This window comes from Scyliorhinus torazame, chromosome 21 (genome assembly GCF_047496885.1).
Source record: "Scyliorhinus torazame isolate Kashiwa2021f chromosome 21, sScyTor2.1, whole genome shotgun sequence".
Taxonomy (NCBI): Eukaryota; Metazoa; Chordata; class Chondrichthyes; order Carcharhiniformes; family Scyliorhinidae; genus Scyliorhinus; species Scyliorhinus torazame.
In genome coordinates this window covers 75,804,451-75,828,956 of record NC_092727.1, presented here as the reverse complement: position 1 = coordinate 75,828,956, position 24,506 = coordinate 75,804,451, and the positions used below count along the sequence as shown (strand labels likewise).

Here is a 24,506-nt window from a genome sequence, read left to right as displayed (position 1 = left end):
ATCTCCCCTCCTCCCAACAGGGCCCCGTCCTTCCAACCACCGACGCCCACACTCTCACAAAACCCCCCCTTCGAACCAATTCACTCTACCCCACCCAGCACCCAAGGAAATAATACAGAACAGAATAGAGCACCCCAACATCCCCCAAAGCACCGTAACCACAGTAGCCCCCCGCGACCTCTCCTCACAACCGACCCTCAGTCCGTGGCCAACTTTTCGGCCTGAATAAAGGTCCACGCCTCCTCCGGTGTCTCAAAGTAATGGTGCCGGTCCTTAAATGTGACCCACAGTCGCGCCGGCTGCAGCATCCTGAATTTCACCCCCTTCCGATGCTGAAGCGCCTTAGCCGGATTGTACCCGGCTCTCTTCTTGGCCACCTCCGCGCTCCAGTCCTGGTATATACGGACCTCTGCATTCTCCCACCTGCTGCTCCACTCCTTTTTTGCCCATCTTAGGACACACTCCCTGTCCACCAAGCGGTGAAACCGCACCAATACCGCCCGCGGCGGCTCGTTAAGACTTGGGCCTCCTCGCCAGGACTCATAGAACATAGAACATAGAACATACAGTGCAGAAGGAGGCCATTCAACCCATCGAGTCTGCACCGACCCACTTAAGCCCTCACTTCCACCCTATCCCCGTAATCCACTAGCCCCTCCTAACCTTTTTTTTTGGTCACTCAGGGCAATTTGGCATGGCCAATCCACCTAACCTGCACGTCTTTGGACTGTGGGAGGAAACCGGAGCACCCGGAGGAAACCCACGCAGACACGGGGAGAACGTGCAGACTCCGCACAGACAGTCACCCAGTGAGGAATCGAACCTGGGACTCTGGCGCTGTGAAGCCACAGTGCTATCCACTTGGCTACCGTGCTGCCCTCGGTGGGCCCCATCCAGCTCCAGGGGCCTCAGGAAGGCACCCGAGCCCATCAACGTGTTCAGCATCGTGACCACATATGCTCCAGCATCCGACCCCTCCACTCCCTCCGGGAGACCCAGAATCCGCAGATTCTTCCTCCTCAACCGATTCTCCATGTCCTCGAACTTCTCCTGCCATTTCTTATGCAGCGCCTTGTGCGCCTCCACCTTCACCGCCAAGCCCAATATCTCATCCTCATTCTCCGAGGCCTTCTGCCACACCTCCCGGATCGCCGCCCCTTGGGCCTTCTGGGTCTCGACCAGCTTGTTGATCGAAGCCTTCATCGGCTCCAGCAGCTCTGCTTTCAATTCCGTGAAGCACCGCCTGAGAAACTCCTGCTGCTCTTGCGCTCACTGTGCCCACGCTGCCTGGTCTCCACCCGCCGCCATCTTGGCTTTCCTCCTTCTCACTTTTCGCTGCACCAGAATTACTTTTTTCACCGCTCCACTCCTGGTCCAATCCATCCAGTGCCGGGGAAATCGTACTGTCACCTTCCCACACTGGGAACCATCGAACAAATGCCGCTGGGGCCCCTCAAAAGAGCCCAAAAGTCCGTTTCTGGTGGGAGCTGCCGAACGTGCGACTTAGCTCAGCATAGCCGCAACCGGAAGTCTTTCAACTGATGGTTGTTTTTTTTTACTTTCATGAGCATTTCAAACACTTCGTAGTGTTACTGTATAGCTCATGAATTTTATATATAGTGGATACTGGGTGAGTGGTTGTGGAGAATTCATGGGTCCATGGTATGTTATTCTCTAATTCTGAATAACGACTGTAGACTTACAGTTAACACAAACACTTTATTCAAAGGGTTCGTTCTGCTTCCAGAGCTCAACTAGATGTAAAACAGTCAAGAGGTATCACCAGTGAAACTAAGGTAAACTGTGTATGCTAAGCTATCCCTGTGTGCTGCTGCTCACTAGCTCTGTGCTTCTAAAAGAGGCGGATCCTGCCTTGGGCTCGACCCTTTATACCCGTCTCTGATGCTCCCTCTAGTGATGCTGTGGCTGTTACATCTGTCTGTAGGTGTATGTGCAGATGTATGTACAGATGTACAGATCACTACACATGGGAGGTGTATGGAGGATATGAAGGGAAATAAAGGATGTTTTGGGAATGAAGGGGGAAAGGGGTGGGTGTGGGGGCTAGCGTGCTCACCAACCATGTAAAGATCTGGATCGATGACGAGGTGAACAGAAACAGGTGTTCTGCTGCCTGCCTTGGCATCTGCCTGCCTGTGTTCCAATCTAGGGGCTGCTTCCGGATGTGGCGACCTTGACTCCAGCCTGACTCCAACTGTGGAAGGTGAAAATTCTGTGTGAATGGGCTGGCCTCTAGAAGTTCGGAACGTGGCATTGAGAACTGGCTTGACCTGTGTTCCCCAACTCAAAAGGTGAAAATGCAGCCCAGTGCCTCAGCTAGAATTTCATTGAAAAGGCAACATTTGCGACAGTGCAGCTCTGTGCTGGAGTGTCAGCTTGGAGCTGTGTGTTCATGTCTCTGGAGTGGAGTAATGGGAGTGATGTGACACAAAGAGCAATTTCCAATTTTCAAACACGATGGTTTACCAGGTTCGTCGGCGTACTGCAGCAGAAGCTTGGGACAAGGAAGTACCACAGTGGCTCCAGTAACCGCAGTTGGCCAGCAGGATAGGTTGTCCCACATAGAGCCACATCCTGAGGCAGGAGACAAAAAGGAATGTATTAAGAATCTTCAATAAACCAACACTGCAGGAGCAAAAGTAAAGGAGAACATTGTAAGTGTAATTCTGTACGTACCATCACTGATGAAGCCTGCATTTATTGCCCATCTCTCGACACCCTTTAGAAGGGCTGGTGGGGGTAATGTTAAATAGGGAGTTTTTTCATAAAACCTTATAGAATCCTTTCAGTACAGAACGAGGCCACTGACCCACTGAGTCTGCACTGGCCCTCCGAAAGAGCACTCTATCTAGGCCCACACCCCTGCTCTATCCTCATAATTCCACCTAACCCAAACATCTTGAGACATTAAGGGAAAATTTAGCATAGCCAATCCACCTAACCTGCTCATCTTGAGACACAAGAATCCCTACTTTGCAGAAGGAGGCCATTCAGCCCATCGAGTCTCCATCAACCCTCTGAAAGAGCACCCTGCTTAGGCCCATCCCCCACCCTATCCCCATAACCCCACCTAATCTGCACATCTTGGACAGTGGGAGGAAACCGGAGCACAGGCATGGTGAGAAAGTGCAATCTCCACACAGTCACCTAATGCCCGAATTGAACCCGGGTCCTTTGTGCAGTGAGGCAACAGTGCTAACTACTGTGCCACCGTGCTGCCCCGAGGAGTTTTACCCAATGATGATAAACGAACAGCGATATATATCTATATTAGGATAGTGTGTGACTTGGAGAGGAACTCAGAACAGGTGGTGTTCCCATACATGAGGCAGCACGGTAGCATAGTGGTTAGCACTATGACTTCACAGCACCAGAGTACCAGGTTCGATTCCCACTTGGGTCACTGTCTGTGCGGAGTCTGCGTGGGTTTCCTCCGGATGCTCTAGTTTCCTCCCACAATCCAAAGATGTGCAGGTTAGGTGGATTGGCCACTCTGAATTGCCCTTAGGTTAAATGGGGTTGCTGGGTTACGGGTATAGGGTGGAGGTGTGGGCTTAAGTAGGGTGCTCTTGGGCAGCACGGTGGCGCAGTGGGTTAGCCTTGCAGCCTTACGGCGCCGAGGTCCCAGGTTCGATCCTGGCTCTGGGTCACTCTGGAGTTTGCACATTCTCCCCGTGTTTGCGTGGGTTTTGCCCCCACAACCCAAAAATGTGCAGGCTTGGTGGATTGGCCACAGTAATTTGCTCCTTAATCGGGGGAAAAAATGAATTGGGTACACTAAATTTATTTTATAAGTTAAAAAAATTAAGGTGCTCTTTCCAAGAACCGGTGCAGACTCGATGGGCTGAATGGCCTCCTTCTGCACTGCAAATTCTATGATTCTATGAACTGCTGCCAGTGCCCTTCTAGCTTTATGAGTTTGGGAGGTGCCACTGAAGCAAGTACGATATTGTGATAGAGGTGATGAATTGCACTTCAGTGTAAAATCAACTCACTGACCTTTTGCAAAGCCAGCCAATGCCTTACCTTCATTGCAATAGTGCGACCGTTCAGAGACTCACCTTGCAGAGAGATTACAGATAAGGTGTACTGCAGAAAAGTGTGAAGTGATTCATTTTGGTCAGAAGAATTTCAGGGAGACACTATACAGTAAATGGTATAATTCCAAAACCTTTTCAGGGGCAGAGGGACCCAGGTGTATATGTACCTAAGTCATTGAAGGTGGCTAGACAGGCTGAGACTGTGGTCAATAAAGTGGGACTGCACTCTCCGATAGCGCGGTGGGACTGCACTCTCCGAGAGCGTGGTGGGCCTGCACTCTCCGAGAGAGCGGTGGGCCTGCACTCTCCGAGAGCGCGGTGGGCCTGCACTCTCCGAGAGCGCGGTGGGCCTGCACTCTCCGAGAGCGCGGTGGGACTGCACTCTCCGAGAGCGCGGTGGGCCTGCACTCTCTGAGAGCGCGGTGGGCCTGCACTCTCCGAGAGCGCGGTGGGACTGCACTCTCCGAGAGCGCGGTGGGACTGCACTCTCCGAGGATATGGTCAAGGTTGGTTTAATCAGGGTATTTAAGAGTAGATTGGATTATGTGCAGGGCTCTGTGGAGAAGGTAGGTGAGCGACGTTCGGCGAATTGCTCCTTCGGCAAGCCAACACAATCAGGGCAGGCCGAATGGCCTCCTTCTGTGCTGTAATAATTCTGTGATTTTGGCTTTGTGCAAAGGTGGCAGAGTATCTAGCACTTCTGCCTCACAGAGCCAGGGACGTGTGGACTCCGCACAGACAGTGACCCAGCTGGGAATTGAACCTGGAACTGTGAAGCAATTGTGCTAACCACTGTGCTACCATGTTGCCCGGTAGACTGATGGTATTGCGATATTTAAAATCAATGTATACAAATGTGAGTGACTCAGCCAATTCCCTGAATGTCCTAACTTTCTAAGGGGAGGATAAGATCAAAACATCCCTGCTACTTTTCATAAACAGCAATTCTCCACCCAAAGTGGTGCGGCAATTCATCACCCAAAGTACCCAAACGGGGCTGTTTAGCACAGGGCTAAATCGCTGGCTTTGAAAGCAGACCAAGGCAGGCCAGCAGCACGGTTCGATTCCCGTAACAGCCTCCCCGAACAGGTGCCGGAATGTGGCGACTAGGGGCTTTTCACAGTAACTTCATTTTAAGCCTACTTGTGACAATAAGCGATTTTTATTTCATTTCATTTCATTTCAAGTGGGAGACACTCGAGGAACCTTATCCCACCATGCAACAAGCCCTTCCAGGAGTTCCTGCAATTTACTCACCAGACATCCAGTCCACATGGAATGTTGATACGTCAGACAGGCACATCTCCTCCGCTAGCTGGATCTCCAACAGCAGGTCACAGTCTGGGTGGATCATCAATGCCTGAAGAACAGAATTTGGTAAAATAGCTCATCACAAGGCTAGTTCTCAAAGGCTGGATTTGGGCTAAATGATTAACTTTACGGCTGCTGTGTTTAAAGAGCAGCTGATTGCACGTTCCTGTTGTAATCAGGGGCGAAATTCTCCACCAACGGCGCGATGTCCGCTGACTGGCGCCAAAAACGGCGCCAATCAGACGGGCATCGCGCCGGCCCAAAGGTGCGGAATAGCCCCAACATTGAGGGGCTAGGCCGACGCCGGAGGGATTTCTGCCCCGCCAGCTGGCGGAAATGGCGTTTGTTGCCCCGCCAGCTGGCGCGGAAATGCGGCACATGCGCGGGAGCGTCAGCAGGCGCCGACAGTTTCCCGCTCATGCGCAGTGGGGAGAGTCTCTTCCGTCTCCGCCATGGTGGAGGCCGTAGCGAAGGCGGAAGGGAAAGAGTGCCCCCACGGCACAGGCCCGCCCGCGGATCGGTGGGTCCCGATCGTGGGCCAGGCCACCGTGGGGGCACCCCCGGGGTCAGATCGCCCCGCGCCCCCCCCCAGGACCCCGGAGCCCGCCCACGCCGCCTGGTCCCGCCGGTAAATACCAGGTTTGATTTACGCCGGTTGGGACAGGCAATTTCTGGGCGGGCCTTCGGCCCATCCAGGCCGGAGAATTGAGCGGGGGGTCCCGCCAACCGGCGCGGCCCGATTCCCGCCCCCGCCCAATCTCCGGTACCGGAGACGTCGGCGGGGGCGGGATTCACGGCGGCCAACGGCCATTCTCCGAACCGGCGGGGGGTCGGAGAATGACGCCCCTGGTGAGTGCTCTGTTACTGCTGAACATTGGAGAATAAACATCAGGGAAACCCCTTTAGCCTCTGCATTACATTGCTCCCTTGACCTGTCCAGCACAGAACATGATAAAGTAGGTGAGCTGCATAAATATGGATATGGGAAAAACCTGTTGCTAAGTAGTTAAATGGGAGACTTTGTCCACACATAGATGCAGAACGGCTTGAATCCCTAAGGCAGCAATTTTCTTGAATGCATTAAAGGCTCTTCTCTGGAACAGTATGTCCTTGTTACAACAAGACAGGCAATATTAGATTTAGTGATGAGTAATGAGCTAGAATTAGTCAACAATCTATCAGTAAGTGAACACTTAGCTAACAGTGACATGATTGAATTTGATGTTTGACTGAGAGGGAGATGCGGGGATTAATTTTGGATGTAGCTGATTTTCGAAGAGCCAGAAATTCACCACAATAAACTTACACAGTAAAATTACAGAACAACAATTAGAAGTATTCAAAAGTATTAAGTTAAAAAAATGACATACAATAGTATACCATACAAGAGTTCTACTTGTGTAATTAAAGAACCTTGGTCAACACAAGATATGAGATTTGGATAACAGTTAACAGAGTGAATTGATATGATGTGAAGAATCGTGGTGGACCCGTGGACTGGGAGAGGTATGAAGAAAGGCAAAAGGGAAAAAGTGAAAATGGTAAGAATTGCAAAAAGGGAATACAAAAAAAAAATGCAAAGGGCATCAAGGACAAAGGTTTTTCATTTTTAAAGAGAAAAAGGATCGCTGTAGATTATGTGGCCTCTTTAAGACAGACACAAGTAATACTTGCATATGTAGCTATCAATTAGTCTACCTCATTGTGGTAAACCACTGTTGCACCTGTTTTAGGTGATGTAAGGTAGGACCTGTACTACAGGTTCGCCGGTAGTCCCTGCCTGCTGGCTCCGCTGAGTAGGCGGAGTATAAATATGCGTGTCCTCCTATCAGCAGCCATTTCGCCTGCTGCTGTGGGAGGCCACACATCTTAGAGCAATAAAGCCTCAGTTGTATCCAACTCTAGTCTTTGTTCAATTGATCGTGCCTCAATTTATTGCTCTAAGATTTTCTAAAAGATGGACCTCAGAATCAAACCAGACCGCCTGCAGCTGGATCCGCAATCAAGCAATGCCAAAAGGGACTTTAATCACTGGCTAGCTTGCTTCGAGGGGTACATCAACTCAGCGACCACCCCTGTTCCGGAGGCTCAGAAGATACAGATCCTGTACTCAAGGTTGAGCTCCAACATGTTTCCGCGGATCCAGGACGCCCTGAACTACGCCGACGCCATGGTGCTTCTCAAAGAAAACTACGCACAGAAAATGAACACGCTCTTCGCCAGGCACGTACTCGCCACTCGCTCTCAACTCCCTGGTGAGGCCATAGAAGACTTCTGGCGGGCCCTCATCCCACTCATCCGGGACTGTGACTGTCAGGCAGTTACGGCCACCGAACATTCCAACCTTCTTATGCGGGACGTGGTCGTAACGGGGATTGGGTCGCACCTCATACGCTAAAGACTGTTAGAAGGGGCCACGCTCGACCTAGCTGAAACACAGAAGCTAGCGCTCACCATGATGGTTGCCTCATGAAACATTCAGGCCTACCCCACCAGTCGCGCGGCCCACCCCTCCTACCCCTCCTACCCCTCGTGGACCCCACAGACAGCCGCCACAGCGGGGGCCTTACCCAGCCAGTACGCCTGCGCCACACGCCAGCCCCCGCACCCCGGGGGTCCCCGATGTTACTTCTGCGGCCAGCAGAAGCACCCTCGCCAACGCTGCCCGGCCTGCACTGCCCTTTGCAAGGCTTGTGGCAAAAAGGGGCACTTCGCCGCGGTGTGCCAGGCTCGCGCAGTCGCCACTATCGCCCCCACCCCCCTAGTCTACACACAATGGGCGCCGCCATCTTCATCTCCCCGGATCACACGCGGCCAGTGGGCCCTGCCATCTTCTCCCCCTCAGTCCACGTGCGGCCCATGGGCACTGCCATCTTGTCCAACTCCCGCAACGTACGGCCCATGGGCGCTGCCATGTTGTTCCCCGCAGGATCTTCAGGCACCGCCATCTTGTCTCCCCACGGAACATGGACACCGACAGCATTCCAGGATCTGTGCCCCCCAGGCTCCGCATCATCCAACAGCGATGACCGAGCACGACTCGCCTCAGTGACGATCGACCAGTCTCGTCCGCACAACCTGGCCACCGCATCGACCAGTGTGAAAATCAACGGCCACGTGAACTCTTGCCTGCTGGACTCCGGGAGCACCGAAAGCTTCATACACCTGGATATGGTAAGGCGCTGCTCCCTCGCGGTACACCCCGCCCACCAAAGAATTTCCCTGGCCTCCGGATCCCATTCCGTCGCGATCCGGGGGTTCTGCACGGTCACACTCACGGTCCAGGGCGTAGAATTCAGCAGCTTCCGCCTTTACGTCCTCCCTAACCTCTGCGCGGCACTACTACTCGGCCTGGACTTCCAGTGTAACCTCCAGAGCCTAACCCTCAAATTCGGCAGGCCCCTACCACCCGTCACTGTGTCTGGCCTTGTGACCCCAAAGGTCGATCCGCCTTCCCTCTTTGCCAATCTATCGCTGGACTGCAAACCCGTCGCCACCAGGAGCGGACGGTACAGCACCCAGGACAGGACCTTCATCAGGTCCGAGGTCCAGCGGCTGCTTCGGGAAGGCATCATCGAAGCCAGCAACAGCCCCTGGAGAGCTCAAGTGGTAGTCGTTAAAACTGGGGCGAAACACAGAATGGTCGTGGACTACAGCCAGATCATCAATCAGTACACGCAGCTCGACGCGTACCCCATCCCATGCATATCTGATATGGTCAATCAGATTGCGCAGTACCGGGTCTTCTCAATGGTAGACCTCAAATCCGCCTACCACCAGCTCCCCATTCGTAAATCAGAACATCCGTACACCGCTTTCAAGGTGGACGGTCGTCTCTATCACTTCCTCAGGGTTCCCTTCGGCGTCACAAACGGGGTCTCGGTCTTCCAAAGGGAGAGGGACCGAATGGTCGACCGGTACGGGTTTGCGGGCCATCTTCCCGTACCTAGACAACATCACCATCTGCGGCCATGACCAACAGGACCACGATGCCAACCTTGCCAAATTTCTCCGCACCGTCACTCTCCTCAACCTCACCTACAACAAGGAGAAGTGAGTGCTTAGCACGACCCGCTTAGCCATACTCGGCTATGTGGTCCAGAACGGAGTTCTGGGGCCCGATCCCGACCGCATGCCCCCTTATGGAGCTTCCCCTCCCACTGCCCCAAGGCCCTCAAACGCTGCCTGAGGTTCTTCTCGTCCCAGTGGGTCCCAAACTATGCAGACAAGGCCCGCCCACTCATTCAGTCCACCCATTTTCCCCTGACGGTCGAGGCACAGCAGGTCTTCGCCCGTATCAGAGCCGATATCGCCAAGGCCGGGATGCACACAGTAGACGAGACACCCTCAATCAGGCAGGCAGACCCATGGCATTCTTTTCCTGCACCCTTCATGCCTCAGAAATTCGGCACTCATCTGTCGAAAAAGAGGCCCCAGCTAACGTTGAAGCTGTGCGGCATTGGAGGCATTACCTGTCCGGCAGGAGATTCACTCTCCTCACTGACCAATGGTTAGTAGCCTTCATGTTCAATAACACACAGCGGGGCAAGATCAAAAACGATAAAATCTTGCGGTGGAGGATCGAGCTCTCCATCAAGAATTATGAGATTTTGTATCGTCCCGGCAAACTCAACGAGCTCCCAGACGCCCTATACCGAGGTACATGTGCCAGCCCACAAGTCGACCGACTCCGGGCCCTGCATGACAGCCTTTGTCACCCGGGAGTCACACGGTTGTACCATTTCATAAAGGCCCGCATCCTGCCCTACTCCGCCGAGGAAGTACGGACAATCACCAGGGACTACCAGGTCTGTGCGGAGTGCAAGCCGCACTTCTACCGGCCGGACCGTGTGCGACCTGGTGAAGGCCTCCCACACCTTTAAATGCCTCAGCGTGGATTTCAAAGGGCCCCTCCCCTCCACCGACCGAAACACGTATATTCTCAGTGTGGTCGATGAGTACTCCAGGTTCCCCTTCGCCATCCCATGCCCCGACATGACGGCTGCCACTGTCATCAAAACCCTAAACACTATCTTCGCTCTGTTTGGTTTCCCCGCCTATATCCACAGTGACAGGGGATCCTCATTCATGAGCGATGAGCTGCGTCAGTTCCTGCTCAGCAGGGGTATCGCCTCCAGCAGGACGACCAGCCATAACCTCTGGGGAAACGGGCAGGTAGAGAGGGAGAACGGGACGGTATGGAGGGCCGTCCAACTGGCCCTATGGTCCAGGAACCTCCCAGCCTCTCGCTGGCAGGAGGTCCTCCCTGATGCACTCCACTCCATTCGGTCACTGCTGTGCACCGCTACCAACACACCCCATTAATGTCTTTTTGCCTTCCCCAGGAAGTCCACATCCGGGGTGTCGCTCCCGACTTGGCTCGCAGCTCCAGGACCAGTCCTGCTCTGTAGGCACGTCCACCTCCACAAGGCGGATGTTGGTGGAAAGGGTGCAATTGCTCCATGCCAACCCCCAGTATGCCCCAGTACCCCGACGGACGCCCAGATACTGTCCCCCTCAGGGACCTGGCACCATCAGGTTTCACACACACACACCTCTCCGGCCCGGCTCCACCCTCCCCTCCCCCGGCGCTCCCAGCATTAACCCCACCAGGACCACCCGTCCTTCCATTGCCCACGCCCGAGGATGAAGAGGATTTCGGCATGCTCCCGGAGTCACCGAACATCAGGCCAGCATTGACATCGCCGCCACCGCTACGTCGCTCCCAGCAGAACATCAAGGCACCAGACCGGTTAAATCTCTAACTGGCACCAGACTTCAAAAGACATTTTTTTTCTGATCAAATACTGTAAATATAAATTCATTGCTGTGTATACTTCTCCACCACCACCGCTGGACTCAATTTTAACAGGGGGTGAATTTGGTAAACCACTGTTGCAGCTGTATTAGGTGATGTAAGGTTGGACCTGCACGACAGGTTCGCCGGTAGTCCCTGCCTGCTGGCTCCGCCCAGTAGGCGGAGTACAAATATGCACGTCCTCCTTTCAGCAGCCATTTCGCCTGTTGCTCTGGGAGGCCACACATCTTAGAGCAATAAGCCTCAGTTTTATCCAACTCTAGTCTTTGTTCAATTGATCGTGCCTCACTCATGCAGTTAACTGTTTGCTACAATACAAGATTACAAGAGTGTTTGAAGGGGGTAGACACTTTTTGATCTGTCTTTGGGGGGTTGGTTTTCGGTGTGTGTATCTGTATGAACTGGTTCTGTGTTTCCTTTGGTTCTTAGAAAACTATTTTCAAAGCCACCCGTGTCCTGTGTCCTTTTTGGAAAGATATGAACCCAACAAATTGCTGATGAATATGATTCAAAATAGACATATAACAAATTGTAGGGCATAGCAAGTTCAAATTCAGTGCCAACCCATCAATATTTTCCACCATTTCCAACAAATTATGATGATAATGAGCACTGAGATTGTAATATTGAACGGTTCGAGTTGTATCTCATTGTGAAAGCCTTGAAGGTGCAGGCGATATTGCAGACAACATGCTGATAGTGGTTATTCTACTGAATTCAATAGGAGCACATTATTATGGAACATAGAACGATACAGCGCAGTACAGGCCCTTCGGCCCACGATGTTGCACCGAAACAAAAGCCATCTAACCTACACTCCATTATCATCCATATGCTTACCAATAAACTTTTAAATGCCCTCAATGTTGGCGAGTTCACTACTGTTGCAGGTAGGGCATTCCATGGCCTCACCACTCTTTGCGTAAAGAACCTACCTCTGACCTCTGTCCTATATCTATTACCCCTCAGTTTAAAGCTATGTCCCCTCGTGCCAGCCATTTCCATCCGCGGGAGAAGGCTCTCACTGTCCACCCTATCCAACCCCCTGATCATTTTGTATGCCTCTATTAAGTCTCCTCTTAACCTTCTTCTCTCCAACGAAAACAACCTCAAGTCCATCAGCCTTTCCTCATAAGATTTTCCCTCCATACCAGGCAACATCCTGGTAAATCTCCTCTGCACCCGCTCCAAAGCCTCCACGTCCTTCCTATAATGCGGTGACCAGAACTGTACGCAATACTCCAAATGCGGCCGTACCAGAGTTTTGTACAGCTGCAACATGACCTCCTGACTCCGGAACTCAATCCCTCTACCAATAAAGGCCAACACTCCATCGGCCTTCTTCACAACCCTATCAACCTGGGTGGCAACTTTTAGGGATCTATGTACATGGACACCGAGATCTCTCTGCTCATCCACACTGCCAAGAATCTTACCATTAGCCCAGTACTCTGTCTTCCTGTTATTCCTTCCAAAATGAATAACCTCACACATTTCTGCATTAAACTCCATTTGCCACCTCTCAGCCCAGCGCTGCAGCTTATCTATGTCACTCTGTAACTTGTAACACCCTTCCGCACTGTCCACAACTCCACCGACTTTAGTGTCATCTGCAAATTTACTCACCCATCCTTCTATGCCCTCCTCCAGGTAATTTATAAAAATGACAAACAGCAGCGGCCCCAAAACAGATCCTTGTGGTACACCACTAGTAACTGGACTCCAGTCTGAACATTTTCCATCAACCACCACCCTTTGTCTTCTTCCAGCTAGCCAATTTCTGATCCAAACTGCTAAATCACCCTGAATCGCATGCCGCCGTATTTTCTGCAGCAGCCTACCGTGGGGAACCTTATCAAACGCTTTACTGAAATCCATATACACCACATCAACTGCTTTACCCTCATCCACCTGTTTGGTCACCTTCTCAAAGAAGTCAATAAGGTTTGTGAGGCACGACCTACCCTTCACAAAACCGTGTTGACTATCTCTAATCAAATTATTCCTTTCCAGATGATTATCCATCCTACCTCTTATAAACCTTTCCAAGATTTTGCCCACAACAGAAGTAAAGCTCACTGGTCTATAGTTACCGGGGTTGTCTCCACTCCCATTCTTGAACAAGGGGACAACATTTGCTATCCTCCAGTCTTCTGGCACTATTCCTGTAGACAAAGATGACTTAAAGATCAAAGCCAAAGGCTCAGCAATCTCCTCCCTAGCTTCCCAGAGAATTCTAGGATAAATCCCATCCGGCCCTTATATCCGACTTATCTATTTTCACACTTTCCAGAATTGCTAACACCTCCTCCTTATGAACCTCAAGCCCTTCTAGTCTAGTAGCCTGAATCTCAGTATTCTCCTCGACAACATTGTCTTTTTCCTGTGTGAATACTGACGAAAAATATTCATTTAGCACCTCTGCTATCCCCTCGGACTCCAAGCACAACTTCCCACTACTGTCCTTGACTGGTCCTATTCTTACCCTAATTATTCGTTTATTCCTGACATATCTATAGAAAGCTTTAGGGTTATCCTTGATCCTACCTGCCAAAGACTTCTCATGTCCCCCTCTTCTTAGCTCTCTCTTTAGGTCCTTCCTAGCTAACTTGTAACTCTCGAACGCCCTAACTGAACCTTCATGTCTCATCTTTACATAAGCCTCCTTCTTCCTCTTGACAAGTGTTTCGACTGCTTTAGTAAACCACGGTTCCCTTGCTCGACCACTTCCTCCCTGCCTGACAGGTACATACTTATCAAGGATACGCAGTAGCTGTTCCTTGAACAAGCTCCACATTTCCATTGTGCCGATCCCCTACAGTTTTCCTCTCCATCCGATGCAACTTAAGTCTTGCCTCATCACATCATAATTGCCTTTCTCCCAGATATAACTCTTGCCCTGCAGCATATATCTATCCTTTTCCATCACTAAAGTAAACGTAATGGAATTGTGGTCACTATCACCAAAGTGCTCACGTATGTTCGACTTTTTAGTTGCTGTGATATGAAGAGTCTAAAGTTCTGTTCCTTGTTCACAAACACACATTTATTTCCTTCCAACAGCCTTTGCACAAAACTCTCACGATACATCACCTGACAGAGGCCACCTGAAGCCCCTTTACATATCAGTGTCAATTAATGGATATTTAACATAAATGAGACAACTAATTATCCTGCGGTTCATTGCCCCCTACCCTCACACATGCTTCTATCTCCTTGGTTCTTGTGGAAGGGAAATTAACATAAATTAAATACTGCTGAAATATTCTGGTTTTGGCCTTATTATGAAAACACATTGTCCTCCGAAAGATAACAAATGTGTACTCGAGTTGTTTTTAGCCAAGGGCAAGAACATACCTACTATGTATTTCATCGTACGTACTTTTGAAGGTCTATTTAATATAAACATGCCTGTTTACTTCAGATAATAAAAACATGCTGTCTTCAATCGAATCTCAGAGTGCAGTGCAATGGATTTGCAGCTAGAGCACTCTCTCTCCGCAAATATATTTGTGTAAATAAATTTCCTTAAATCGAACCTCGAGGAATTTGTCTTTATTATGATTTCCACGACAGTTCTCAAGAAAGATAAAGACCCAAGTGTGTGGGTCGTTGTCATGTGAGAGTACCTTTAAGAAATGGGTGTTTATAAATGGGTGTGTATATAAATATCTGCAGTGTGAGTACGTTTAAGAAATGGGTGTTTATTACTGCAGTGATGTCAGAGAGTGGGTGGAGTTGGGCTGTCTGTCAGTTTTTTACTTTCGTTTTTGAGCAGGCTGCAGGGTGTGTTTTAGTTTCGTTTTCAGTGTTGGAGCCGGAGCCAGACCAAGCAGGTGTACTGCTGTTCTCTCTGCCATCAAAAGACTATCTCTTGATCATTTGGTGAATTCAGAATTATAAATGTTCTCAGTAGTGAATGTAAACCTGATGTGCTTCTGCTAAAAGGTGTTTCTTTTGTATGGATGTTGAAAGGAAAGCTTAAAGGATTACTTAGTGTTGTAGTCATTGGGTGTTGTATTTTAATTAATGGTTGCTAAAATGTTCACTGTATGTTTTAAAAAGGTTAACTTGAGTTCATAGAATAAACATTGTTTTGCTTTAAAAAATACTTTTCCATTTCTGCTGTACCACACCTGTACAGTGGGCCATGTGCTCTCCATACCATGGAGAGGAAAACTGCAGGGGATGGACACAATGGAAATGTGGAGCTTGTTCAAGGAACAGCTACTGCGTGTCCTTGATAAGTATGTACCTGTCAGGCAGGGAGGTACTGGTTGAGCGAGGGAACCGTGGTTTACTAAAGCAGTCGAAACACTTGTCAAGAGGAAGAAGGAGGCTTATGTAAAGATGAGACATGAAGGTTCAGTTAGGGCGCTCGAGAGTTACAAGTTAGCTAGGAAGGACCTAAAGAGAGAGCTAAGAAGAGCCATAGGGGACATGAGAAGTCTTTGGCAGGTAGGATCAAGGATAACCCTAAAGCTTTCTATAGATATGTCAGGAATAAACGAATAATTAGGGTAAGAGTAGGACCAGTCAAGGACAGTAGTGGGAAGTTGTGCTTGGAGTCCGAGGGGATAGGAGAGGTGCTAAATGAATATCTATTAAAAGTTGTGGGTCAGGGGAACTCCATGATACACTTTGGGGTTCTCTAAACCCTGGCCCATAACAAATTGGGGGCTCGTCCGGGAAAAAAGTCTATCTATTGGATTGGCTTAGAGAACTTAAAGGGGTGAGCATATTGTGGTTGTTATCAGGTGTGGTATTTTAGTTTAAGTAGGGAGAGTGTTGTGGACAATGGCTCTTTCAGAGGCTCAGAAGTTTTTGGGGGTGGAGACGGTCACACACAGTACCTTACGCACAGAGACTAAAAGCAGACTGTTAGATTTGGCAAAAACATTGCAGTTAACATTACCTGACAAAATGCGAAATGATGAGGTAATTATGGTGGCGGCTAAGCATTTAAAGTTGCCTGAGATACAGTTTGACTCATCGAAAATGGCAAAAATTCAGTTGCAAATTTTAATAATGGAACATGTAAAGAATTTAAGCAGCTTGAATAGGAAAGAGATAGTGAGGAAGAAGAAAGAAATAGAGAGGAAAAAGAAAAGGAGAGCGAAGAAAGGAGAAAAGAAAGAATAGCCCTAGCAGAACAAAACGAAAGAGAAATGGAGATACAGATCAGGGGAAAAGTTAAAGAGAGAGAGTTTGAACTTCAGAAAATGGCCATGAAACATGACAGTCAGTTAAAATTGGCAGACGTAAAGGGAAACATACAGTTGGATGATAGTGATGAGGATAGTGAGAAAGAGCGTCATAGTCAAAGACTTGGTGGGGATCTATTTAAATATGTCCAAGCATTGCCAACGTTTGATGAGATGGAAGTGGAAGCCTTTTTCATTTCATTTGAGAAGGTAGCTAAACAAATGAAATGGCCAAAGGACATGTGGGTATTACTGATTCAAACAAAGCTGGTAGGTAGGGCTAGTGAAGTGTTTGCATCACTACCGGAGGAGGTATCTGGGACATATGAGGAGGTGAAAAAAATCCATCTTCGATGCTTATGAACTAGTGCCTGAAGCCTACAGACAAAGGCTTAGAAATTTAAAAGGAAAGAATTTGGTCAAACATACACGGAGTTTGAAAGGATCAAACAGTAATTTTGATAGGTGAATAAGGGCTTTGAAAATAGACCAAACGTATGAAGCTCTCAGAGAAATTATACTTTTGGAGGAGTTTATAAATTCAATTCCTGATGTAGTGAGAATTCATGTGGAAGAGCAGAGGGTTAAAACTGCGAGCTTAGCAGCAGAAATGGCAGATGATTATGAATTAGTTCATAAATCAAAGCTTGGTTTCCGACAGCCTGTGAGGGATAGAAACTGGGGACATGAGAAATACTCAAGTGGTAAAGGTAAAGGTGATCTGATGGGAGATAATAAGGAGAGTGTACCTCAGATTAAAAAGGAAATCCAGGAGGGTGGAAAAGAAATGAAAAGTTTCAAATGTTTTTATTGTAATAAACTAAGCCATGTAAAGTCACAGTGTCGGGGGTTGAAGAAAAGCACTGGGAAGGCTGATGTGGTAAAACAGGATAAGACAGTGGGGTTTGTTAAAGTGGCAAAGGAAAGCCCAAGTGAAGCGAAGGAGGTGCAAAAGATTGTACAGCCTGATCAAGAGGTGATTGCTGAGAAGGTGCCAGATCTCTTTAAAGAATTTACTTGTGTGGGTAAAGTTTACTCATGTGTATCAGGAGGAGCAGATAAAGAAGTCACAATTTTAAGAGATACGGGAGCTAGTCAATCTTTAATGGTAAGAGATGAGGAGTTATGTAGTATGGGAAGAATGTTGCCAGAAAAGGTGGTAATATGTGGAATTCAGGGTGAGAGGAGGAGTGTTCCATTATATAAGGTAGGGTTGGAAAGTCCAGTGAAGATTGGTGAAGTGGTAGTAGGAGTAATAGAGAAACTATCTTGTCTCGGAATATAGTTTATCTTGGGGAATGATATAGCTGGATCGCAGGTGGGAGTGATGCCTACTGTGGTTGATAAGCCAGTGGAAAATCAGACAACTGAAGTGTTGAAGGACGAATATCCTGGGATTTGTCCGGATTGTGTAGTGACAAGAGGCGGGATTCTCCGACCCCCCGGCGGGTCGGAGAATCGCTGGGGGGCGGCGTACATCCCGCCCCGGCCGCCCGCCGAATTCTCCGAAGGGTGAAAAGTCAGCGGGGCGTCAATAGCTCCGCCCGCCTCAGAGAATGGCAGGGGTGGGCACGAGACAATGGACTCCGGGGCTGCCCATATTCTCCCAGCCGGATGGTCCGAAGTCCCGCCGATGTGACCATGGGTCACGTCGGGGTAAATCAAACCACCTTTTTAACGGCGTCAACCAGTGCTGATGGTTGACGCCATCCAGTGTGGAGGTAGGTCACGGCCTGGGGTGTGGCCGCAATAGAGGTGATGGCGTGGCCGCAGTCTGTGTGTGTGGGGGGGAGGTGTGTGTGGGTGTGTGTGCGGAGGGTGGGGTGGGGTGGGCTTCAGGCGAGTGCCGGGGACGGCGACGGTGAGTGCCGGGGACAGGGGGGTGAGTGCCGGGGACGGGGGCGGTGAGTGCCGGGGATCGGGGGGTGAGTGCCGGGGATGGGGGGTGGTGAGTGCCGGGGACCGGGGGGTGAGTGCCGCGGACCGGGGGGTGAGTGCCGGGGACGGGGGGGTGGTGAGTGCCGGGGACGGGTGGCTGAGTGCCGGGAACAGGGGGTGTGAGTGCCGGGGACGGGGGGGGGGGGTGAGTGCTGGCGAGGGGGCCGGGGGGGATGGGTGCCGGGGACGGGGGGGTGAGTGCCGAGGATGGGGGGGTGAGTGCCGGTGAGGGGGATGGGGGGTGTTGTGAGTGCCGGTGAGGGGGACGGGGGGAGGGGTGAGTACCGGGTCCGGGGGGGGGTTGAGTGCCGGGGAGGGGGGGGTGAGTGCTGGGGACGGGGTGGTGAGTGCCGGGAACGGGGGGGGTGAGTGCCGGGGATGGAGGGGTGAGTGCCGGGTACCGAGGGGGTGAGTGCTGGGGACGGGGGGGGTGAGTGCCGGGGTTGGGGGGTGAGTGCCGGGGCCAGGGGTTGAGTGCCGGGAATGGGGTGGTGAGTGCCGGGGGAGTGAATGCCGGGGGGGGGGGGGGGGGGAGTGCCGGGAACAGGGGGGGTGAGTTCCGGGGATGGGGGGGGGGGGTGAGTGCCGGTGAGGGGGTTGGGGGGGATGGGTGCCGGGTACGGGGGGGTGAGTGCCAGGGAAGGGGGGGGTGAGTGCCGGCGAGGGGGACGGGGTGATGGGTGCCGGGGACAGGGGGGTGAGTGCCGACAAGGGGGACGGGGGGGACGGGGGGTGAGTGCTGGGTATGGGGGTGTGAGTGCCGGGGACGGGGGGTGAGTGCCGGGGGCGGGGGGGTGGTGAGTGCCAGGAATAGGGTGGTGAGTGCCGGGGGCGGGGGGGTGAGTGCCGAGGAGGGGGGGTAACTGCCGGGGACGGGGGGGTGGTGAGTGCCGGGGGGGGGGGGTGAGTGCCGGGGACCGGGGGGGTGAGTGCCGGGGACGGGGACGGGGTGAGTGCCGGTGAGGGGGACGGGGGGACGGGGGTGAGTGCAGGGTATGGGGGTGTGCGTGCCGGGGACGGTGGGGTGAGTGCCGGGGACGGGGTGGTGAGTGCCGGGGACGGTGGGGGTGAGTACCGAGGAGGGGGGTAAGTGCCGGGGACGGGGGTGTGAGTGCCGGGGACGAGGGGGGGTGAGTTCCGGGAACGGGGGGGTGAGTGCCGGGGACCGGGGGGGTGAGCGCCGGGGACGGGGGGGGGGGGTTTGAGTGCCGGTGAGGGGGACGGGGGGGGGGTGAGTGCTGGGTATGGGGGTGTGAGTGCCGGGGACGGTGGGGTGAGTGTCGGGGACGGGGTGGTGAATGCCGGGGACGGGGGGTGAGTGCCGGGGATGGGTGATGAGTGCCGTGGACGGGGGCTGAGTGCCGGGGATGGGGGGGGGTGAGTGCCGGGGATGGGGGGTGAGTGCCGGGGACGGGGGTTGAGTGCCAGGAATAGGGTGCTGAGTGCCGGAGATGGGGGGGTGAGTGCCGGGGACGGGGGGTGTGTGAGTGCCGGTGAGGGGGCCGGGGGGAATGAGTGCCGGGTATGGGGGGTGAGTGCCGGGGATGGGTTGTGAGTGCCGGAGACGGGGGGGTGAGTGCCGGGGGTGGGGCGGGGGGGTGAGTGACGGGGACGGGGGGGGGGGGGTTGAGTGGCGGGGACGGGAGGGGTGACTGCCGAGGAGGGGGGGTAAGCGCCGGGTACGGGGGTGTGAGTGCCAGGGAAGGGGGGGGTGAGTGCCGGCGAGGGGGACGGGGGGATGGGTGCCGGGTACGGGGGGGATGAGTGCCGGGGACGGGGGGGATGAGTGCCGGGGACGGGGGGGTGAGTGCCAGTGAGGGGGACGGGTGGGGGGGGTGAGTGCCGATGAGGGGGACGGGGGGGGGGGGGTGAGTCCTGGGTATGGGGGTGTGAGTGCCGGGGGGGTGAGTGCCGGGTACGAGGGGGTGAGTTCCGGGGATGGGCGGTGAATGCCGGGGACGGGGGGGTGAGTGCCAGGAATAGGGTGGTGAGTGCCGGGGGCGGGGTTGAGTGCCGAGGAGGGGGGTAAGTGCCGGGGACGGGGGGGTGAGTGCCGGGGACGGGGGAGGGTGAGTGCCGAGGAGGTGGGGTAAGTGCCGTGGACGGGGGGGTGAGTGACGGGAACGGGGGGGTGAGTGCCGGGGACGGGGACGGGGTGAGTGCCGGTGAGGGGGACGGGGGGACGGGGTGAGTGCAGGGTATGGGGGTGTGAGTGCCGGGGACGGTGGGGTGAGTGCCGGGGACGGGGTGGTGAGTGCCGGGGACGGGGTGAGTGCCGGTGAGGGGTGGGGGGGGGTGAGTGCAGGGTATGGGGGTGTGAGTGCCGGGGATGGTGGGGTGAATGCCGGGGACTGGGTGGTGAGTGCAGGGGATGGGGGGGGTGAGTGCCGGGTACGAGGGGGTGAGTGCTGGAGATGGGGGGTCAGTGCCGGGAACGGGGGGGTGAGTGCCAGGAATAGGGTGGTGAGTGCCGGGGATGGGGGTGTGAGTGCCGAGGAGGGGGGGGGTAAGTGCCGGGGACGGGGGGGTGAGTGCCGGGGACGCGGGGGGGGGGGTGAGTGCCGGGGACGGGGGGGGGGGGTGAGTACCGAGGAGGGGGGGTAAGTGCCGGGGACGGGGGTGTGAGTGCCGGGGGCGAGGGGGGGTGAGTTCCGGGAACTGGGGGGGTGAGTGCCGGGGACCGGGGGGGTGAGCGCCGGGGACGGGGGGGGTGGTGAGTGCCGGTGAGGGGGACGGGGGCGGGGGGGTGAGTGCTGGGTATGGGGGTGTGAGTGCCGGGGATGGTGGGGTGAGTGTCGGGGACGGGGTGGTGAATGCCGGGGGGGGGGATGAGTGACGGTGACGGGGGGGTGAGTGCCGGGTACGAGGGGGTGAGTGCCGGGAACGGGGGGGGGGGGTGAGTGCCGGGGACGGGGGGGTGAGTGCCAGGAATAGGGTGGTGAGTGCCGGGTATGGGGGGGTGAGTGCCGGGGATGGGGTGTGAGTGCCGGAGAAGGGGGGGTGAGTGCCGGGGACGGGGGCGGTGAGTGCCGGGGACCGGGGGGTGAGTGCCGGGGACGGGGGGTGGTGAGTGCCGGGGACCGGGGGGTGAGTGCCGGGGACCGGGGGGTGAGTGCCGGGGACGGGGGGGTGGTGAGTGCCGGGGACGGGTGGCTGAGTGCCGGGAACAGGGGGGGTGAGTGCCGGGGACGGGGGGGGGGGGGGTGAGTGCTGGCGAGGGGGCCGGGGGGGATGGGTGCCGGGGACGGGGGGGTGAGTGCCGAGGACGGGGGGGTGAGTGCCGGTGAGGGGGATGGGGGGTGTTGTGAGTGCCGGTGAGGGGAACGGGGGACGGGGTGAGTACCGGGTACGGGGGGGGGTGAGTGCTGGGGAGGGGGGGGGTGAGTGCTGGGGACGGGGTGGTGAGTGCCGGGAACGGGGGGGGTGAGTGCCGGGGATGGAGGGGTGAGTGCCGGGTACCGAGGGGGTGAGTGCTGGGGACGGGGGGGGGTGAGTGCCGGGGTTGGGGGGTGAGTGCCGGGGCCGGGGGTTGAGTGCCGGGAATGGGGTGGTGAGTGCCGGGGGAGTGAATGCCGGGGACGGGGGGGGGAGTGCCGGGAACAGGGGGGGTGAGTTCCGGGGATGGGGGGGGGGGGGGTGAGTGCCGGTGAGGGGGTTGGGGGGGATGGGTGCCGGGTACGGGGGGGTGAGTGCCAGGGAAGGGGGGGGTGAGTCCCGGCGAGGGGGACGGGGGGATGGGTGCCGGGGACAGGGGGGTGAGTGCCGACAAGGGGGACGGGGGGGGGGGGTGAGTGCTGGGTATGGGGGTGTGAGTGCCGGGGACGGGGGGTGAGTGCCGGGGGCGGGGGGGTGGTGAGTGCCAGGAATAGGGTGGTGAGTGCCGGGGGCGGGGGGGTGAGTGCCGAGGAGGGGGGGTAAGTGCCGGGGACGGGGGGGTGGTGAGTGCCGGGGATGGGGGGGGGTGAGTGCCGGGGACCGGGGGGGTGAGTGCCGGGGACGGGGACGGGGTGAGTGCCGGTGAGGGGGACGGGGGGACGGGGGTGAGTGCAGGGTATGGGGGTGTGCGTGCCGGGGACGGTGGGGTGAGTGCCGGGGACGGGGTGGTGAGTGCCGGGGACGGGGACGGAGTGAGTGCCGGTGAGGGGGACGGGGGGGTGAGTGCAGGGTATGGGGTTGTGAGTGCCGGGGACGGTGGGGTGAGTGCCGGGGACGGGGTGTTGAGTGCCGGGGACGGTGGGGGTGAGTACCAAGGAGGGGGTAAGTGCCGGGGACGGGGGTGTGAGTGCCGGGGACGAGGGGGGGTGAGTTCCGGGAACGGGGGGGTGAGTGCCGGGGACCGGGGGGGTGAGCGCCGGGGATGGGGGGGGTGAGTGCCAGTGAGGGGGACGGGTGGGGGGGGTGAGTGCCGATGAGGGGGACGGGGGGGGGGGGGTGAGTCCTGGGTATGGGGGTGTGAGTGCCGGGGGGGTGAGTGCCGGGTACGAGGGGGTGAGTTCCGGGGATGGGCGGTGAGTGCCGGGGACGGGGGGGTGAGTGCCAGGAATAGGGTGGTGAGTGCCGGGGGCGGGGTTGAGTGCCGAGGAGGGGGGTAAGTGCCGGGGACGGGGGGGTGAGTGCCGGGGACGGGGGGGGGTGAGTGCCGAGGAGGTGGGGTAAGTGCCGGGGACGGGGGGGTGAGTGACGGGAACGGGGGGGTGAGTGCCGGGGACGGGGACGGGGCGAGTGCCGGTGAGGGGGACGGGGGTGAGTGCAGGGTATGGGGGTGTGAGTGCCGGGGACGGTGGGGTGAGTGCCGGGGACGGGGTGGTGAGTGCCGGGGACGGGGTGAGTGCCGGTGAGGGGGGGGGGGTGAGTGCAGGGTATGGGGGTGTGAGTGCCGGGGATGGTGGGGTGAGTGCCGGGGACTGGGTGGTGAGTGCCGGGGATGGGGGGGTGAGTGCCGGGTACGAGGGGGTGAGTGCTGGGGATGGGGGGTCAGTGCCGGGAACGGGGGGGTGAGTGCCAGGAATAGGGTGGTGAGTGCCGGGGATGGGGGTGTGAGTGCCGAGGAGGGGGGGGTAAGTGCCGGGGACGGGGGGGTAAGTGCCGGGGACGCGGGGGGGGGGGGGTGAGTGCCGGAGACGGGGGGGGGATGAGTACTGAGGAGGGGGGGTAAGTGCCGGGGACGGGGGTGCGAGTGCCGGGGCGAGGGGGGGTGAGTTCCGGGAACTGGGGGGGTGAGTGCCGGGGACCGGGGGGGTGAGCGCCGGGGACGGGGGGGGGTGGTGAGTGCCGGTGAGGGGGACGGGGACGGGGGCGGGGGGGGTGAGTGCTGGGTATGGGGGTGTGAGTGCCGGGTACGGTGGGGTGAGTGTCGGGGACGGGGTGGTGAATGCCGGGGGGGGGTGAGTGACGGTGACGGGGGGGTGAGTGCCGGGTACGAGGGGGTGAGTGCCGGGGACGGGGGGTGAGTGCCAGGAATAGGGTGGTGAGTGCCGGGTATGGGGGGGTGAGTGCCGGGGATGGGGTGTGAGTGCCGGAGAAGGGGGGGTGAGTGCCGGGGGGGGGGGTGAGTGCCGGGGGCTGGGGGGGGGGGTTGAGTGGCGGGGACGGGAGGGGTGAGTGCCGAGGAGGGGGGGTAAGTGCCGGGGACGGGGGGGTGAGTGTCGGGGACGGGGGGTGGGTGAGTGCCGGGAAGGGGGGGGCGAGTGCCGGTGACGGGGGGGGTGAGTGCCAGGGAGGTGGGTGCGAGGGCAAGGGAGTTTGTCCGCCTGGCTAGGTGCCATCCTCCAACAGTCGCGCCCATGAAACCTGGCTGGGGGAGGGGGGGTACGGGCAATGATGACATGTCGTCGTTTCCCCCCACCCCACCCGCAGGCTTCATGTTTTCTGATCAGCCAGCGATGTAGGCCGCTGTTGCGGCAGCTGCTATTCTCCATGTTGCCCTGGAGGACGAGGTGGAGGAGGAGGAGGAGCGTGCCAGAGAGACGGCGCAGGCTGCCGCAGAGGAGCATGCCGCAGAGGGGCAGGCGGCAGCCGCCCAGGCTGCAGGGACACCCGCCCGACAGCACGAGGAGGAGGAGCATGGGGAGCACGTAGTGGAGGAGGAATACGAGGAGGGGGAGGAGGACGTCGCGGCGCCATGGCAATGGAGGCACCCGAGGAGGCCCTGTGTGTACCGGCCCCGGTTGTCGT

At 56.0% G+C, this 24,506-nt stretch overlaps 1 protein-coding gene across 1 annotated transcript in view; it reads right to left on the bottom strand.

Moving 5' to 3' along the window:
- Positions 1 to 24,506, bottom strand: part of LOC140398357 (vasoactive intestinal polypeptide receptor-like) — a 380,360-nt gene that overhangs the window by 209,714 nt on the left and 146,140 nt on the right. The window contains exons 2-3 of the mRNA XM_072486947.1: positions 5,319 to 5,421; positions 2,488 to 2,595 (exon numbers count right to left, since the gene is read on the bottom strand). Coding sequence (XP_072343048.1) covers positions 2,488 to 2,595; positions 5,319 to 5,421 — 211 coding nt within the window. The remainder of the gene's footprint in view (positions 1 to 2,487; positions 2,596 to 5,318; positions 5,422 to 24,506) is intronic.